The 18,441-nt window shown below is 48.3% G+C and overlaps 1 protein-coding gene across 1 annotated transcript in view; it reads right to left on the bottom strand.

Moving 5' to 3' along the window:
- Nucleotides 1-18,441, bottom strand: part of NOP53 (NOP53 ribosome biogenesis factor) — a 259,858-nt gene that overhangs the window by 116,436 nt on the left and 124,981 nt on the right. The window contains exon 9 of the mRNA XM_069644371.1: nucleotides 16,623-16,798. Coding sequence (XP_069500472.1) covers nucleotides 16,623-16,798 — 176 coding nt within the window. The remainder of the gene's footprint in view (nucleotides 1-16,622; nucleotides 16,799-18,441) is intronic.

Raw genomic sequence — 18,441 nt, 5'->3', positions numbered from 1 at the left:
GCCAAAAAAGTTTGAAGACCACTGTTCTAGAGTCTCTGCGCGCCAAACCTGCGCGTCCCTTTGTTTGTACGCCTTTGGCGGGCTTCAGGACAGAAGACCACCTCTGGCGTCCGAGTGTCTGGGGTGGCCAGGAAGTGAGGGAGGTGCCTGAAACTCCCAGTGCTCGGTCTCCTAAGAGACCCAAATGCACTCTGGCGTGATTGGCTGGCTGACTGTCTGGCAAGGACAGCCACCCTGCTGGTTGAGTGGCAGCTAAGCTGGAATGTTTAAAAAGGCGAGTCTCTAGGACTGGAAAGCAGAGTCAACCACTGGAACGAAAGAACCGAAGACTAGCAGGAAGAGGGCGGCTGGTGCAACTCATAGACAGTTGGTTTGCCCTGTGAAGCCCTGCTGCAGATCTGAAACGCCAAGTTCATCTCGACAGAGAAGCCTCTTTAAGGACGACCTCTTCCTTTGAGTCGGTGGGACCAATAAACTTGTAAACCACCTGGATTCCATTCTCAGAGCTGGTTAGGATTAACCGGAAGGGGGGGGGGTCGAAGTTTTCAGGACACCAGCTTGTGTGCTTGACGACAGCTACCCAAACCGAAGATCTTCCATTTTGCCAGCTTGTTTGATCCTGTACAGTGCAGGTGCCCCCCTCCCCCCTCCAACGTCCTCCCTCTTATCCCCACAATTGAGGCTCAGGAACTGTGAGATCTGCAGGAACTGCCAGGAACCAACGTCTTCAGCTGCATCTTTTGCTTCATACTAAAGGTACTGTGCCAACCCGATTGAGAGAACTTACCTCTTGTGGTGAAAGTTTGTGAAACTTTCCCAATTTACAGGCCTAATCAGCTTGTGACCCAACATATGATTCTTTTTCATCCAAACTACTTCTGAGAACATTGGCAACGACTTTACCGTTTACTACAAGAACTGCTCTTTACAATCCAAGACACTAGCCCATTGACTTTGGCCTAAGCCCATTGAACTGAATCGAGTCCTCTAGTGAACTGAAACTATTTGCACTGCCAAAGAAAGTATGTGTGATTTATTCTATTAACTTGTGCCTTTTTACTCCCAAAGTAAATGAAATGCCATTTTGCTCCTATTTCAGAGGAGCTTAATTTACTCAGAAACATATTGGTTTGGTATGGACGCGCGTTTGTGCATAATATTAAGTTCCCTCCTTCTAGTGAATGTTTTCTAAATGAATATAATAAATGACATGCATTACTTACCGTAAAAGCATGTCTGATTATTGTATCTGCTTAGAGTCACATGCTGTGCAAATGGTCCGACATTCAGTGGTAACCGCAGAGTATTGCATCTCGTCTTTCGAGAATCAAAAGGGGACATCGACATGGGCGTGCCTGTAACACTATCCCTACATGACGTGTAGTGTACCCAAGATCCCTCAAGCGTCGAAGTCCCTCCGATTGCATTTTTTCTGCCATGACGAAGCCTTATGACTATAGTGAGTGAGTACAGAAAAGAGAGAAAGTGGTAAGACGTCTATGTTCCTTCCATCTGAGTGGGGAGGAAGGGTGGGCGCATGTGAATCTAAGCAGATAAAATCATCAGAAATGCTTTTACGGTAAGTAATGATTGTTTTCTGATGCTTGTTAATCTGCTTAGAATCATATGCTGTGCATAGACTAGCGAGCAGTACCCGGAGTTGGAGGTGGGTTGTGAGAAGGAACAGTAGTGAAAAGATGTCTTCGTACTGCCTGTCCCACCTGAGAATCAGAGCTAGAATGAGTGTCTAGGCAATAGTGTTTTGTAAAGGTGTGTACAGAACTCCAGGTTGCCGCTTTGCAAATGGACTCAAGGGGAACATTTGCTATGGAAGCACCAGTGCCTTGAGTAGAATGTGCTCTAGGCTTGAAGGGCAGCTCTCTCTTAGCAAGACTGTAGCAGAGAGTGATGCATTTGACAAACCACCTAGATCTAGAGATAGTGGATTTGGAGACTGCGTCTCCTTCACTTCCTGCCGCCACTGAAACGAAAAACTGAATAGTCTTTCTTAGTGGTCGAGTTCTTTCCATGTAGAACATGACAGCTCTGCGTACAGCTAGTGTGTGCATGGTTCTTTCTTCTATGCTTGACTGGTAGTTCTATAGATTGGTTCACATGGAACTTAGAAATTAATTTAGGCGTGAACCTAGGGTGAGTGCGTAGAACCACCTTATCTTTGTGAACTGTTACAAAGGGATCTAGGACAGAGCACTTGTAGTTCACTTACTCTAATGGAGGTAATAACAAAAAAAAAAGCAGTCCTATAGGCGAGATCTTTAAGACTTGCTTTGTGCATGGGCTCGAAAGAAGCCCCCATAAGCATAGTCAACACCACGTTTAGGTCCCATCTGGGAGCCGGGTTAGAAATGGGAGGGTGAATTATTTTCACTCCCTCCATGAAAGCTTTAATAACTGTCATCTTTTCCACCATGACACTTTCTGTTGTGACGTAGTGTAGGCTGAAAGCACAGCTAAATGAACCTTTAGAGAGTTAAAGATCAGGCTTGAGTCAAGTAGATGAGTTGGGTAGAAAACGATGTGTGTGGGAGAGTAGTTAATCGGGTTAATGCTCTTTGAGTTGCACCAGATGACAAACCGTTTCCATATACTAACATCTAGTGTTCGCTTTTCTTGCCTCTCTGAGAATGTCCATACATCTCTGAGGGAGCTGCAGGTGCCCAAACTATGACCTCAGGAGCCAGGCCGCTAAATTGAATGTCTGCGGTCATGTGTGAAGCATCTCCCCTCTGTCTGGCGAAAACATGTTGTACGGGCAAGGCAGTTTGACTGGAGGAGATGGGGACATCTCCATCAGATGAGCGAACCAGGGTTGGCCAGCCCACATGGGGGCCACCAGTATCATTGTGACTGGTTCCTGGTGCATCTTGTGCACTAACTTGTTGAGAAGGGGCGTCGGGGCGCGGGAGGGGGTGGGGGGCAGGAGTGTGCCCTGAGCCAGAGAACGACCAGCAGTCTCGGCAGAATCCAAAGTGTTCTTAAGTATGCTTTGGTTCACTTGTCTGCCCTCAGTGACAGTGGTCGGGAGATGAGTACGTAGTGGTTCGGGAACCTCCTGTATGCCTTGTAGTAAGGCCCACTGAGCATCCGCGTAGCTGGCCAACAAGGTCGTATTGTTGGCAATACGCGTTGAACTCTGCTGCGGCCGTGACCACCTTCCTTATCAGGGGGTGCCTCGTCGGTTGACAAAGAGACCCCTGCCCTCTTTCTGGTAGTAGTCGCCACCAGAGAGTCTGGGGTGGAGTGACCTCTGATGTACAGAGGGTCTAAGGGAGAAGGACGAAGAGTTTTTCTATTCTTGGGTTAACACCTCTTTTGAGAGCAGGTGTTGATAAGGAGGGAGTCAGACGTTTCTTAATTGAATGCAGGAGAGAAATAGCCTGGCTGGCCGGCAGCTTCTCCTTGAGTATGTCCTCCACGAAGTCAGCTTCAGGGACAGCTTATTTCTATGGCAATCTTAAAGTGTTCAGCTGCTTTACGCAACAGGACGTTAAACGTCAATTGATCATCCATTGGCAAGGGTGGTCTAGTGGGCGTGGTCTGGGGGGAATCCAAAGACAGGGCCTCAGGATCTTGTGCATCTGGATACTGCCATGGTTGAGGGTCACCCATATTCGGGTTCTCTTCCCAGCCCTCTATGTGATCATGCATGTCCTCAGGGGTGATGAATTGATCCTCATTCGGAGGGTCTGCAGGAATGTCTTCTTCAGTTAGGTCATAGTTGTATGTATCCTCTTCCAGAGAGGGGTCAAAGAGCCTTGGGAATTTTGCTACAGGGTCCGAAGGGCTCTCATCCCGTGGTCTTCTTGGTGTGGGTTGTTCTGAACGGGAAACAACCCTGTCCAGCCTTTCCATGCAGTTTTCAAATTTCTCTCTAGTCCAAACAGAAGACCTAGAATGGTCTAGAGTTGGAAAAGGGTCTTGAAAACGCTCTTCTGTCGCAAAACGCTGAGATTTTTGTCTCAACGTCGAAGACATCCCTTCTTCGCCTTCAGAGAACTCCTCCTGGGGGACGACAAGTGAGGCGTCCCTGTGCCTTTCTTTCGGCTTATGGGAGGGTTCCGGTACTCCCCTTAGGCTATCCTTGGATCTTGACTGATTCTTGGCCTTTGCCATAGGCCTCGAAGAATCCCTTGACTGACGTTTCTGGGAATCAGCGGAAACAATCCTTGATAAGCTGTCGGCAACGTCCTCTGCAAACGGAAGGCGCACACTTTCAGCCTCCGATTGTGAAGGAGGCTTTTTCGGCGGAGGCGGGCCTTGTCTTCGGTGACTGCCTTCGTCAACGTGTGATGCATCTCGACGGAACCTGGTATATTAAGGGTAGCTCCCTTTGTTTTTGATGGCCTGGTCGCTAGGACCATATGCGGCGGCGGCGGGGAGGGCTGCCAATCCCGATGGTCGGCGGGTGCCGCCGGAGCTTCCGGTGTACCCGTTGGCACTGAAGTCTTCTTCAACTTGGTCGAAGACTGACTTGGGGTTGTGTGCTTAGTGCGGTTTAAATGTTCGTCTTTGTCGCCGGGGTGCGACTTCCCCATAGCAGTGCCAGACAGGGCCGGGGACAGACAATGCGGAACGAGAGCGTTCTGTCGAAAAGGTCAATGAACTCCAATTGGATGTCCGATCGTCACTCGCGCCGTCACATTCGGTGGCTGCGGCAGAGGGAGAAAACTCGGCCTTCAACATCCCGTAGGCCGCCCACCGCTCGACTTTGCGCTACTTTACTCTTAGGATGGAGGAGTTTACAAGCCGCGCATCCTACTTCGTTGTAATCGAGTGGCAAGCAATGGTTACACCGTTTGTGCTCATATTTCCAGGGAAATTTGGCCTTACAAATGGGGCAAAACCTAAATGGAGTTCTCTCCATAGCTGAGGATGGGTAGAGTGACGAAGACCAAAAGGGAAAGAGGAAGGAAAGGGAAAGGCATTCTCAGATTGTACAGAAATGTCCACTCTGACCCCACTCTCCCTACTGTGTAGGCCGGCAGAAGGCTCGGCCACGTGGTCGGAAGCACTGGCTGGATCACCGTCTGTCGAAGTTCTGAAGGTCTTCAGCAGAGATCTGGAACAGCCGTCAAAATAAGGGACGGATAGGGTGATCTGAATTATTTTATAACTATTCGACCAAAGGTTGAGGGGACAATAGGCAAGGTCTTTGACGTGCTCCGCATAAGGTGACCAGTATGCTGGGCGGAAAAAAACAATCTGAGGGACCTTGACGCGAGAGGTATCTTGGGAACACTACACGTCACGTAGGGATAGTGTTACAGGCACGCCCATGTCGACGTCCCCTTTCAATTCTCGAAAGACAAGATGCAATACTCTGCGGTTACCACTAATTGTCAGACAATATGCACAGCATGTGATTCTAAGCAGATTAACAAGCATCAGAAAAGTATTTTACCAAGAAACCTTGAGTGGAAGTGTCTACTTGAACCACTGTGATTGTAAGACCTCTGTAACATCCTTGTACTGCTCACATTCCCTCTTAAGATAAGCCTGGCTGCTCAGCTCGCTAACAAACTGAAGTACAGACTTATACCAAAGGTTGGTTTTGCTTACACCTGTAGTCCTAATTGTATGTGGTGGTCCTAGAGGGTACTGCATGCAATTCTGCCGAACAAATGCGTCTTGCAATGGCACCAAGCAAGATTTTGTATAGTTCACTGAGAACCTCAGCTCCGTCAGCAGCTGGAACGTTTCCGCCGTGTGTGCGACGGCAATCTCCCTCGAATGAGCCATTCGTCCATGTAGGGGTAAACATGGATCCCTCGTAGACGCAGCTGTGCTGCCACTGGCGCCAGGCACTTGGTGAAAACGCTTGTTGCCGACTTCAATCCAAAGGGAAGGGCCTTGAACTGATAATGTTGGCTTGAACCAAGAAGCGCAGAAACTTGCGGTGTCTTCTGAATGGGGATGTGAAAGTAGGCATCCTTCAAGTCCAGCAACGATAGGAAGTCCCCTTCTTTTAGCACGTGCTGAAGGGTAACTATCCGAAACTTCTGGGATCTGATGTACTTGTTCAGACGGCCGAGGTCCAGGATGGGCCTCCAACCGCCTGTCTTCTTCTTGATGATAAAGTACAGAGTGTACACTCCGGAGCCCTGCAGCCTCTTTGGGACAAGCTCTATCACACCATTCTTCAGCATGGCCTGGACCTCCAACAGAAGCTGAGGGACGTAGTTTTCCTACCTGGCCACATTTGGTATGCAAAGACACTTCGTTGGAATTCCAGGGTGTGTCCGTGGGCCAGAACGTCCAGCACCCAATGGTCGATGGAGATGGACTTCCACAAGCTAACAAAGTTTGCCAGCTGGCCTCCCACCGGGGTGCGCGGGCCCGACGTCACGTCCGGTTCAATCTTGCTTCGCCGCGGAGGCGCCGCCTTAGGGGACCTTGGTGATGACGGCAACATCCTCCAGACTTATTGCGGCCCCTGTAGGCCTCCTGGGCCGAAGAGCGGGACGGTTCACAGTACGACGATGAGCTTCCACCGAAGCCCTTGAAGGAACCTTAGGACTTTCCTCCGGAGGCCTTAATGGCCTGAAGGGACTCGTCCACTGTCTTTCCGGACAAATTATCCCCATCGAAGGGCATGTCCAATACCCATTTGGCGAAATCCTGTATCTGCAATGTCTGTGGCCACTGTAATGGCATGGTCCGATGCCACCTAGAACTCCTGCAGGATCGCCAAAGCTTCCGCTCTCTTGTCCTCGGGAAGGAAGTCCAGGAGGGGAGCGATCTTAAACCAGAGCTCCCTGTCGTAGTGCGCCACAATGGCGAGGGCCACCTTGATGGTAGTCACTGCCGATGGTATGACTCGTCGTCCCATGACGGCCAACTTCTGCCCCTCACTGTCCGGGGGAAGAGGTCGATGATGCCGCAGAACCGGAGGATTTCTTCCTCGACGCCGCCGAGACTACTGAATTCGGGGAAGGCTGGGACCTCAAACACTTGGGTACAGAGTCCGGCACCCTGTACTTTTCATACCTGTCACTCTTCGCCGGGGCCGAGGACGGGTTCTTCATAAGGGACAGCCCCTCGTCCACAATGTCGTCCAACAGAGGAATCAACAGCACGGTCTTCCTTTTAGCTTGCGGCGCTGGTACAGGAAACCCGCTTTCTTCTTTTCCTCAGGGGTCAGCTGAAACAGGTCGAGGCCCTAGAGATCATGGCATGGAACGTTGGGCGGGGAGGCTCTGGGTGGCGGAGATTGGCCGTCTAACCCGCCGTCGTCCATGCCCGTTCCCGTCATCGCCAGGTCCGTATCCTCCCTCGGTGGAGATGGGGCGACGGGTGAAAAGGCGGTGGAGGGTGAACTCTCCTCTTCTTGGTAGGGGGCGCACCCGATGGCCCTGGTGCTGTGGGATGTTCCGTTGGCGGAAGGGGCATCCTTGTGTGAATCTCCGAACACAAGGTGTGGAGTGCCTGGCGAATGTCCACCAAAATGTCTGCTGGGGGTGGAGGTGGTTGCTGAGGTTGCGGAAGTGGCAGCGACAGAGGCAGCAGTGTAGGGTTCTCCAACTCCTCTATGGCCTGCTCCTCCTAGTCGGTCTCGTCACCACTCTCGACATCTCCCTCGTCGGGGTCCCTCCCGTAGGCCTTGGCCTCGACAAATTTCTTCTCCAAAATGGTCTGGAAAGTAGAAAGCTCCTCCTTAGGAGATGTCTGTGCCCTGCATGACTACCATTGGCTGGTGGCAGTATGACCCAGAGACAAGCGATTGGTTGGGAGAAAAAGTTCAGCAGTTAAACTGATTTTTTCTTTAAAGAGGATACCCAGCCGGACGACGGAATATTCATGAGCATGCGACTCCATGCCAGACCCCATGCTGGAAAAAGCACATAGTTCCCTTGATTCGAGAAAAGAAGGATGAATGAAGGGGAAAGGGATCCCCCTCATTCAGGAGAACAAGAAAAGATCCATAAATCCAGCAAAAAGTGCAGGGGGGTCTCACTAGGAGAGGGGATTAAGCATAAAACGGATACATATCCCTAACAGGCAACGCAAAGCTACTGCTACTTAGAAAATCCCAGCATAGTTCCCAGTTTGTATTATACTTGCATTCATCAAACTGAAGTATCCCATACTTTGTCATTTTATCAAGTGTCACAGTATTCGAGTTTCCGCATTGCATCACTGGTTTAAACTTCCAATGTGGTCCTAGTTTGCATGCCACTACATTTGCTTTCTGCGCATTTCCAGTGTAATCAGTTATCAAAATACCACTATGCTCCTAGTTCTACATTTGCATCATTTTATCACACCATAGTCTATTTCCACCTTGATAGGACTACTCCCAGTATGCACACTCCCACCAAATTGGCATTTCACTTATTTCTAATGTACTTCCAGTTTAGCAACCTGAGAACAGAGCACTCAAACATCCACAATTAGCCAACAAATTAAATCGGAGCAGACTGCTACTGGAGAAAAACAGTAAATGCAACAAATTCCTATGCCCATATTTTTATAAGGCATGGGACCTACCGCAGTGAGAATTATTTTTCACCAATGATTTGAATTATGCATCACAAGCGCGCTTTTCTGGATACCCCTTCTGTCTTTACACGTTGCTTCTTGCAGTATTTACTCGATTATGTTGGCTGTCTGCATTTTGCTTGATGGAGCCCTGCGGCAACAACAAGATGGATGCAGTCTTCTTGCTGTGCTCATTGAAGATCTCATGTGTAATCTGTGTACATTCTGTCATCCGATTGGTTGAAGGACTGTTTTACTTTTTAACTGGGGACCGGCAGGCTTAGCCGGCCCCGTCACTAAAGGACCACTTCTAAGGCCCCGTCAGCTCACTCTCTGCTACATGAAACTACTGCCATAACTTTCTTAGGGAGAATTCTCAGAAATGTGCCACTTCCCCCTACCTTAGAGACCTCCAGCAACTTTGCTGGATTTTGAGGACTTGATTTTTGTAACCTGGAGTGTGCAAGACCCTTTTCCCCACTTTCTCATGCATTTTTTCTGTGATTTTAACTCAGTTTCTTTTTGGTTGTGTAGTCTGAAACTCCATAGGCATCATATTTTACATTTGTGTCACACAGCACCTGTAGTGCAGTGACAGAGGGAAGTCTCAAGATTTCCCCAAGGTTTAAATACCTTCTCTGGGATAAACTACTGTTTCCCAGAGCAGAAAAGGGAAATTGACTTTACTTACCTTTTGTAACTTTGACACAGCACACACTATCTTACAATAGGGTGCTGGAGGGGTTACTTGGTATCCCCTTTGTCTAGCTTCTCATGTAACAATTTTATGTTACACTTTCCTCACTGCTGGTGGCAGTGGTTTACTTTTACTATCATTTTGGGATTTTATCGCGGCTGCGTTTGCAGCCACGGTAAAGTACCCATGAGTGCCATTTCTGTCAAAATGGGATGGACTTTTTTCGACATTTCTTTGTGGAAAGGTTCTTCTTGGGATTTACTCTGCGCACCAAACCAAGTTTAGTACCTCTGTTCTCTTTGGCTGGATTCACAAGTGAAGCCTGCCTCTGGCTCCAGGGTGTCTGGGGTAGGAAGGAAGTGAGGGAGGTACCCGAAACTCCCTGTGCTTAGTCTCCTAGGAGACCCAAATGCACGCTGATGATTAGCTGGCTGACTGTCCGGCAAGGACAGCCACCCTGCTGGGTGAATGACAGATAGGCTGGAATGAAAGGGAGAGAACTGAATAAAAGCGAGTCTTCTGGCTTGGAAGGCTGTCGGCCAACCCAGCACTTGCCACTTGCTGGCTGCACTATGACTGTTTATAACCTTTATTTTTTTATTTATTATTTTTCTGCTTTCTCCTCTGTTCCGCACTTTCCACTTTTCCCGCCTTCCCTGCACTTTTCCCCTTTCCCATGCACTTGCGCGTTGTGAATGAAACTGGGCCTTGTAAGATCGTTGTTTACGTCCTCTCCTGTTCCCCTCCCTTGCCTTGTCGCACTCTCAAACACTTGTGTACGAGCGCGATATAAATAAAATATTGTATCATAACAGTGACAACGCACCCACGCTGTAGGTGCATACACATCTATTGCTCGCTTGTTAGGCGCTTATACAGCAAGTAAAATACTGTTGCAAGGCACCCACAAGGCGAAGGGTGAGAACAAGGGAGTGACATTACAAAACGCAATATTTAAGAGCAGTGGGAGGAATAAAGTACAAATCTACACTGCCTTGCAAGTATTCAGAATGTGCAAGTGCAGCAGGGAAGAGGGCAGAGGGGATAAGTGTTGGGGAGTCCGAGCTCATAGGTGAGCCACAAATGAAGTGACAGGATTGTTGCGCGCTACATGACCTGGAGCCGCGTTGGATGTTAGTGCGAATCTCCAGGGCGCGCCAATGCAAGTGCTGAGGGTGGACAGGAGCTGGGCCGATTGGTTGTGGGAGGTCAGGGGCCCGAGGATGCCTAAGGACCCCAGACACCAATCACAGCAACTGTGGGATAAGTGGGAGAGAAGAAGGGAAGGAGGAGGTAAAGAGAAAAGTCTTTAGGAGCTTCCGAGTCCTGCTCAAGGCACACAGGGAGAGGGAGTCAGTACAATAGGAGGGAGTCAGGCTGAGGAAAACGAACCACCACCTACCTTCTGTTTAGCAAAATACTTTACACACAAAGTTGGTGCCAGAGGAACGTAATGGTCTAGAGGGAGAGTATTTAGTAAGATAAAGTTGAAGATAGTGTGGTTCCGGGGCCTAGACAGCCTTGTGGATGATGGAGAGGGATTTGAATTTAATCCGTGCAGCAAACGGGAGCCGGTGAAGACTATTTAGGGCAGGAGAGATGCAGTCCCTGGGCTTAAGGCCAAGGATACGTCTCATTGCCCTATTCTGAATTAGCTGGAGGGGTTGCAGAGTGGAAGATGGTAGATTCAGGAGGAGGCTATTGCAATAGTGAAGCCTAGAAAGAACTAGGACTCATGGGGGAAAAGTGAGAAGTCCTTTTAGAAGGCAGAGCTGAAAGTGGGACTTCTTGGCAATGTCCTTAGTGTGAGGGAGGAAGGAAAGACGAGTTCAAGACTCCAAGGTTTTTGGCTTCAGAAGCAGCCGGGGGAGAGCCCAAGGAGGAACGCCAGACTAAGGGAAGAAGGATGCTGCAGGGTTCTCAATGGGAAGGATCTCAGTTTTACAGGCGTTGAGGCAGGGATCGTTGGAGGTACACCAGTACTGGATGGCAGATAGGCACTCAGGGATGATGGAGGGTGCAAGAGGGTCAGCAGAAAGTTTGAAAAAGAGCTGTGTGTCGTCTGCGTAACACTGGAAGTTGGAGGAGGAGGAGAGGAGGCGTGCAAGCAGAGCAAGGTAGATGCTAAAGAGCCAAGGGGAGAGGATAAAACCCTGGGGAAGGTTAGGGAGAATTCTCAAAAATGTGCTAATTCCCTCTACCGTAGAGACCCCCAGAAACTTTGCTGGATTTTGAGGACTTGATTTTTTTTTTTACCTGGAGAGTGTGTGACCCTTTTTCCCACGCATGTATTTAGATATGTGTTTTACCTATGTTTTCTTTGGTTATGGAGTCTAACCAACTCCATATCCATCATCTTTTTCATTTGTGTCACACATCACCTTCAGTGCAGTGACACAGGGAAGTATTTCAGATTTCCCAAGAGTTAACTACCTTACCTGGATAAACTACTGTTTTCCAAAACAGTGGCGTGAAATTGACTTCACTTAGCCCTGTACATTTCTAGACCCAGCACACCCTATCTTACAATAGAGTGCTGGAGGGGTTACATAGTATCCCTTTCCTCTCAGAATGGCTGGTGGCAGTGGTTTTACAAAGAACTACCATGATTGTTCCCGACCGCGAACTATTCGTAGCTCCGGTAACGTTAAATCGCGGGAGCCATGTTTTTCAAATGGCGTCTGAGCCCCTTTTGTTAAAACAGGTACCGGTCGTTTTTCCCCATTTCTTTGTGGAAAGGTCCATCTAGAGTTTTTCTCTGCGTTTTTCTCTGCGCGCCAAACCAGGTTTGGTCTCTTGGTTCATTCGCCTTTGGCAGGCTTCAGGAGTGAAGACCGCCTCTGCCTCCAGAGTGTCTGGGGTAGGCAGGAAGTGAGGGAGGTGCCCGAAACTCCGAAATGCACTCTGTGGTGATTGGCTGTCTGACTGTCCAGCAAGGACAGCCAGCCTGCTGGGTGAGTGACAGCTAGGCTGGAATGAATGGGAGTGAACTCAGTAAAAGGCGAGTGTCTTGGCTTGGAAGGCAGAGTCGACCACTGGAACGAAGGAACCGAAGAAGAGCTTGAAGAGGATGGCTGCTGCAACTCCTGGACCATTGGTTTGCCCGGTGAAGCCCTGCTGCAGGTCCGGATCGCCAAGTTCACATCGACCGAGAAGCCCTGCAAGGACGACTTCTCCCTTTGAGTTGGTAGGACCAATCAACTCCCAGTATGCCACCTGGACACCTATCTCAGAGCTGGTTGCATTTCCTCAGAGTGCTGTAGAAACCGAAAAGCCAGGGAGAGGGACACCAGATTGTGTGTGTTGGTTGTAAGCTGGCCGAAAACCTTTGTAAAATCCTCCGGACTCCCAAGACGTTGGACTGACCGACCGAGCCCGACCCCCCCTCAGCTGAGTTTGGGACCTCAGAAGCAAGGACAGTCCACCTTGACAGCCAGAACCAGCGTTACCACCAGTGTGGTAGCTGAAACGTGAAACAGCCACTGAAATTGAAGTTTGCCAGTTGCAAGCTTTTGACCAGTCCCAGTGCAGGAAGACATCCTCCCTCTTGTCCCGACAACTGAGGCCCAGGAACAGCAAGAACTGCAGGAACAGTAATCACCAGTTGCATCTTTGTCTTTATTTTAAGGTACTGTAAAACTAGACGGAGAGAACTTACCTCTCCTGTGAAAGTGCTTGAAACGTTTGCAACTCGCAGGCCTAATCAGCTTGCGACCCAACATATGATGATTCTTTTTACAAACTACTTCTAAGAACTTGTACAGAGACTTTTCCGTTAAGTACCAGAACCGCTTTATTCTATCCAAGACTTTAGCCCATTGACTTTGGCCTAGCCTATTGAATTGACTCTTCTGGTGAACTCAAAGTATCTACACTTTCTAAGAATTATTGCAACCTTTCATGTTCTAATAACCTTTGCCTTTTACTCCTCTTGAAAAGTATCCTGAAATAGTATTGAAGTATATTTGTGTGTTATTATTTAATTGCCTCCTTCTAATGAATGTTTTATAAGTATTTATCAAATAAATCTTGAGTGCAAGAGTTAACAACTCTGATTGTAGACCTCTGTGTAACATCATTACTGCTCAAATTTCCCCTCTTGAGATAAGCCTGGCTACTCAACACGCTACCAAAACTGTGTAGTACAGACTTGAAGGAGAAAGAGTGCTATACCAAATGTTACAGAACAAGCAGCTCTGCTAGAGTTAATTTCTTAAGATACAGCACCCCCTCTTGCCTGTGTTGCCCATTTGCATTCAGGTGCCTGCTTCCCAGAAGGGGACATTTGATTGACCAGAGTCATGGCCCATCCACTAGTGCCCTCAGTTCCCAGGCCAACACCTACATGGCATAGCCTGTGAAAACCAGCCTTATCTGCACACTCCCAGCACCAAGGGCCTGGAGTACTCCAAGCGCAAGGATGTGTCTCATCATTAGGCAACTGAGGACTAGGCCAATCTGGACAAGGCAGAAATCGAGAGGGAAGACCACTGCAGCAACCCCAGGACATTTACAACTGGTTCTGTTAATATCCATTGTAATACGGTAATGTTAGGCAAGGCTTGTATGCAGCACCCTTTGGGACCACTTCACACAAATACGACTACAGGTGTAAGCAAAACCAACCTTTGTTAGAAGTCTGTACTACAGTTTTTGGTAGCAGAGCTGAGCAGCTACGCTCATCTCAAGAGAGAATGTGAGCTGTAATGATGTTAGACAGAGGTCTACAATCACAGGTGTTCAAATAAAGTCTTACACTCAAGATTTCTTTGTTAAATACTTATTAATTTATTTAACTGTCAGTTATAAAACATTCATAAGAAGGAAGCAAAATAATCACACACAAAGAGTGTACAGTACTGAAGTATATACGTTTCAGAGGCATTCAGAACACTTTGAAGGAGGAGCAAAAAAAGAAGGAAAACAATTATTTCTTAGGCAGTGCAGATATTTTGAGTTCACCAGAAGAGTCAATTCAATTCAATAGGCTAGGCCAAAGTCAATAGGCTAAAGTATTGGATAGGATAAAGCAGTTTTTGGTAGATAATTGGAAATGTCTGTGAAAAAGTTCTTAGGAATAGTTTGAAGCAAGAAGAACCATATGTTGGGTCACAAGCCGATTAGGCCCGTGAGTTGGAAAAGTTTCAAGCAATTCCACTGCAAGAAGTACTCTTGTTTGGTTTTACAGTACCTTTAGAAATGAAGAAAAAAAATGCAGCTGGTGACCTCTGTTCCTGGCATTTTCTGCAGATCTCGCTGTTCCTCCCCCTTGTCCCCACCACTGAGGCCCAGGAAGTCGGGACTGGTCAAAAAACCGGCAAATCTTCAATTCTGGTAGCTGTAGTCAAGCACACAAGCTGGTGTCCCTCTACCTGGTTATTCGGTTTCCTGCAGCACTGAGGAAAATACAACCAGCTCTGAGAATGGTATCCAGGTGGCTTAGTGTCGAGTTGATTGGTCCCACCAACTCAAAGGGAGAAGTCATCCTTGCAGGGCTTCTCTGATGAGATGAATTTAGCAATGATTTGGACCTGCAGCAGGGCTTCACCAGGCAAACCAACAGCCCAGGAGTTGCAGCAGCCATCCTCTTCAAGCTCGTCTTTGGTTCTTTCATTCCAGTGGTCGACTCTGCTTTCCAAGCCAAGAGACTTCTCTCCCATTCATTCCAGCCTAGCTGTCACTCACCCAGCAGGGTAGCTGCCCTTGCCGGACATCCAGCCAGCCAATCACCACAAAGAGCATTTGGGTCTCCTAGGAGACAAAGCACAGGGAGTTTCGGGCATCTCCCTCACTCCTGCCCACCTCAGACACTGGGTGCCAGAGGCGGTCTTCACTCCTGAAACCCGCCAAAGGCGAATAAATAAAGGAACCAAACCTGGTTTGACGTGCAGAGAAAAACTCTAGAAGGACCTTTCCACAAAGAAATGGTGAAAGAAAAAAAAAAAAAGATCGGGACCTGTTTTTACAGAGGGGGCTCAGACGCCATCTTGAAAAACATGCCGATTTAACGCTACCGGTGTTCACGGTCGGGAAAAATCATGGTAGTCGTAAAACCACGCCACCAGCCATTTCAATAGGAAAGGGTAGCATTTAACTGCTACATTTGTTTCTAGACAGGGGACTACTAGGTAACCCCTCCAGCACTCTATAGGAAGATAGTGTGTGCTGGGTCTAGGAATTTAAAAAGACTAGTAAAGTCAATTTACCATTACATTCTCTGGGAAACAGTTTATCCCAGGTAAGGTATTTAAATCTTTGGGAAGTCTAAAAAGACATCCCTGTGTCACTGCACTGAGGGTGCTGTGTAACACATGAAAAGATGCCTATGAGTTATCTTAACACTCCATAATCAAAAGTCGGGCTCCCAGAAACAGTGTGTCCTGCGATGGAATCAATCAGGACTTTGCATAGTTTGAGAACCCCAGGTTCGTGAGATGCCAGACAGTCCTCGCCGTGTGGTCGATGGCGATGTTTTTCGAGCTGGCCCAGAATGGCCAGTCGTCCAGATAAGAGTACATGTGGATCCCTCGTAGACACATCTATGCCGCCATCGGGGCCAGGCACTTGGTGAAGACCTTTGGCGCCAACTTCAATCCGAAGGGAGGGCCTCGAACTGGTAATGTTGCCCTTGAACCACGAAGCGAAGAAACTTGGTGTCCCTTGTGGATGGGGCTGTGAAAGTAGGCATCCTCCAGGTCCAGCGACGACAGGAAACCCCCGTCTTCGAGCTGTCCTAGAACGTGCTGAAGGGTCACCATCTGGAACTTTTGTTCAGACAGGTCCATGATGGGCCTCCATCCGCCGGTCTTCTTGACAAGGAAGTAGCAAGAGTAAACTCCGGAGCCTCGGAGCCTCTTTGGAAAGAGCTCCATCGCACCTTTTCTTAACATGGCCCGCACCTCCTGCAACAGCTGAGGGATGTGGTTTTCGGGGGCACGTTCGTTTAAATTCCAGGGTGTGTCTGTGGCCGAGAGCATCCAGCACCCAACGGTCGGTGGAGATGGTCTTCCAGACGCTAACGAAGTTCGCCAGCTGTCCTCCCACCGGGGTGCACGGGTGGGGGTCCGACGCCACAGCCTTTTTAATCCTGCTTCACCGACAAAGCGCTGCCTTGTTGGTTGTTAGGAGAAAGACAGTTCAGAAGTGAAACAAACTGATTCTTTCTTTACCGAGAATTCCCAGCCCGTCAACAAGAAATATTCATGAGCATGTGAATCCATGGCAGACCCCATGCTAGAGAAATTAGAAGGGTGGGTGTGGTATTAGGATCTAGAAAGGCAGGCAAGTGTGGGGGACCTCATGCGGCAGACATGCAATGGGAGCTGTGAGGACTAAAGGAAGATACCTAGAAAATGGAACATAACAAGGAATTATGTTTGCTATGGCTCTGCTATCAGTCATTTTGCGTTAGGAAGTGGTTACTTACTTGAGTTTCCCAAGCCGCTTGGGCTGCATGGCCTCCGCTTTGTATTTGGCAATCCGCTTCTCTTTGCGCTTTGAGAGCAAGTCCTCTCGTTGCTTCATCTCTGAGCGAATGGAGCGCAGTTTGAAAACCTCTTGCTTCTTTAATCGCAGGGCTTTCTCAGCCTGTCGCCTGGCTACCTGAAAGGAAAGAGGTAAAACAAACCTTTACTGAAATGCATGATAGTCTCTTAAGAAGTGCTCACAAGAAAAGGGGATGAAGCATACACATGATAGATCTCCCTAACACTGAAGCATGGGATTACATGACCACCTTGCATATGAAAGATGCATACCTTCATGTTTCAATGTTGACAAAGCAAAGAAAGTACCAAAGATTCAGGATCGAGAACACGCACTCAGTTCAAAGTACTCCCCTTCGGTATTGCTTCAGTCCAGAGGGTTTTTACCAAGGTTCCGGCAGTGGCAGCAGCCCACTTGAGCAGACAGTCTACTCCAGTGTAACCTTATCTAGACTATTGACTCAAAAGAAATTGTAGCATACACATGGTCCAAAGAAACAAACACTATGTAGCGTAAAAATAAAGGGTTTATTTGAATACAAGTAGGCCAAGAGAAATCTTGGGGAAAATAAGGAACAAGTTACTTACCTGTAACTGTTCTCCAGCATAGGTCTGGCATGGATTCACATGCTCATGAATATTTCCTGTCAGGCTGGTAATCCTCAGTAAAAGAGAAAACAGTTTCACTTGCAAACTGTCTTTCTCCTATAAACCAATCACTTAGCTCTGGGTCATACTGCCCCCAGCCAATGACTGACCTCTCCCTAAGCGCCTCCTCTAGCAGCCATCTTCAGATTTGGTAGCACCTAAAGTGGCAGTATTACTAATAAGAGCCACAGAGGGGCAGGAGGGAGGGTTCGCATGTGAATCCATGCCAGACCCATGTTGGAGAACAACAGTTACAGGTAAGTAACTTGTTCCTTCTAGAGCATGGGGTCTGGCATGGATTAACATGCTCATGAATAAAGAATACACAGCAGTACAACATACACAACCACAGGAAGTGGCAAGGCTCAACAGAAGCAAATACTCTTACCTCCAGAACAGACTCCCCTTCAAGCGAACAGGTTGCATAGCACTGCTTGGTCGTCCCTGGACTCCACTCTGGAATCCCTGTTGACAGTAGAATCTCATGAAGGTGTGGGTGGACCTACACGTAGCAGCTCTGCAGATGCCCAGCAGGGGCAGATCAGACAGGAACGCTTCTGATGCAGCGATTGCTCTGGTAGAATGGGCTCTCGGACGGCCAGGCAGCAGTTGGTTCACCAACCGGTGACGATTTGATTATTTGTATAGCCCCTATACACATCGAGTTTCAAAGCGCTTCAAGGAGGGAGGGAACATGGGAGAATACAATTACATTCTTACAGGTCCTTAAAACACATCAGAATGTGAGAATAAAGAGGAGAGGAAGGGAAAAAAAAGACAATACTAATAGTAAGGAACAAGTTACTTACCTGTAACTGTTGTTCTCCAGCATGGGTCTGGCATGGATTCACATGCTCATGAATATTCCCTGTCGTCAGGCTGAGAATCCTCGGTAAAGAAAAAATCAGTTTAATTTCTGAACCGTCTTTCTCCTAACAACCAATCACTGGTCTCTTGGTCATACTGCCCCAAGCCAATGACTGCCCTCCACCTAAGCCACTCCTCTGGCAGCCATCTTCAGATTTGGTAGCACGTAAAATGGCAGTAGGACCAAGAGAAGAGCCGCAGAGGGGGGAGGATTCGCATGTGAATCCATGACAGACCCCATACCGG

Source organism: Ambystoma mexicanum, chromosome 2p, assembly GCF_040938575.1.
Source record: "Ambystoma mexicanum isolate Mex_15411 chromosome 2p, UKY_AmexF1_1, whole genome shotgun sequence".
Taxonomy (NCBI): domain Eukaryota; kingdom Metazoa; phylum Chordata; class Amphibia; order Caudata; family Ambystomatidae; genus Ambystoma; species Ambystoma mexicanum.
Note: the sequence above shows the minus strand (reverse complement) of the source record. Positions and strands in the feature narration are given on the sequence as shown.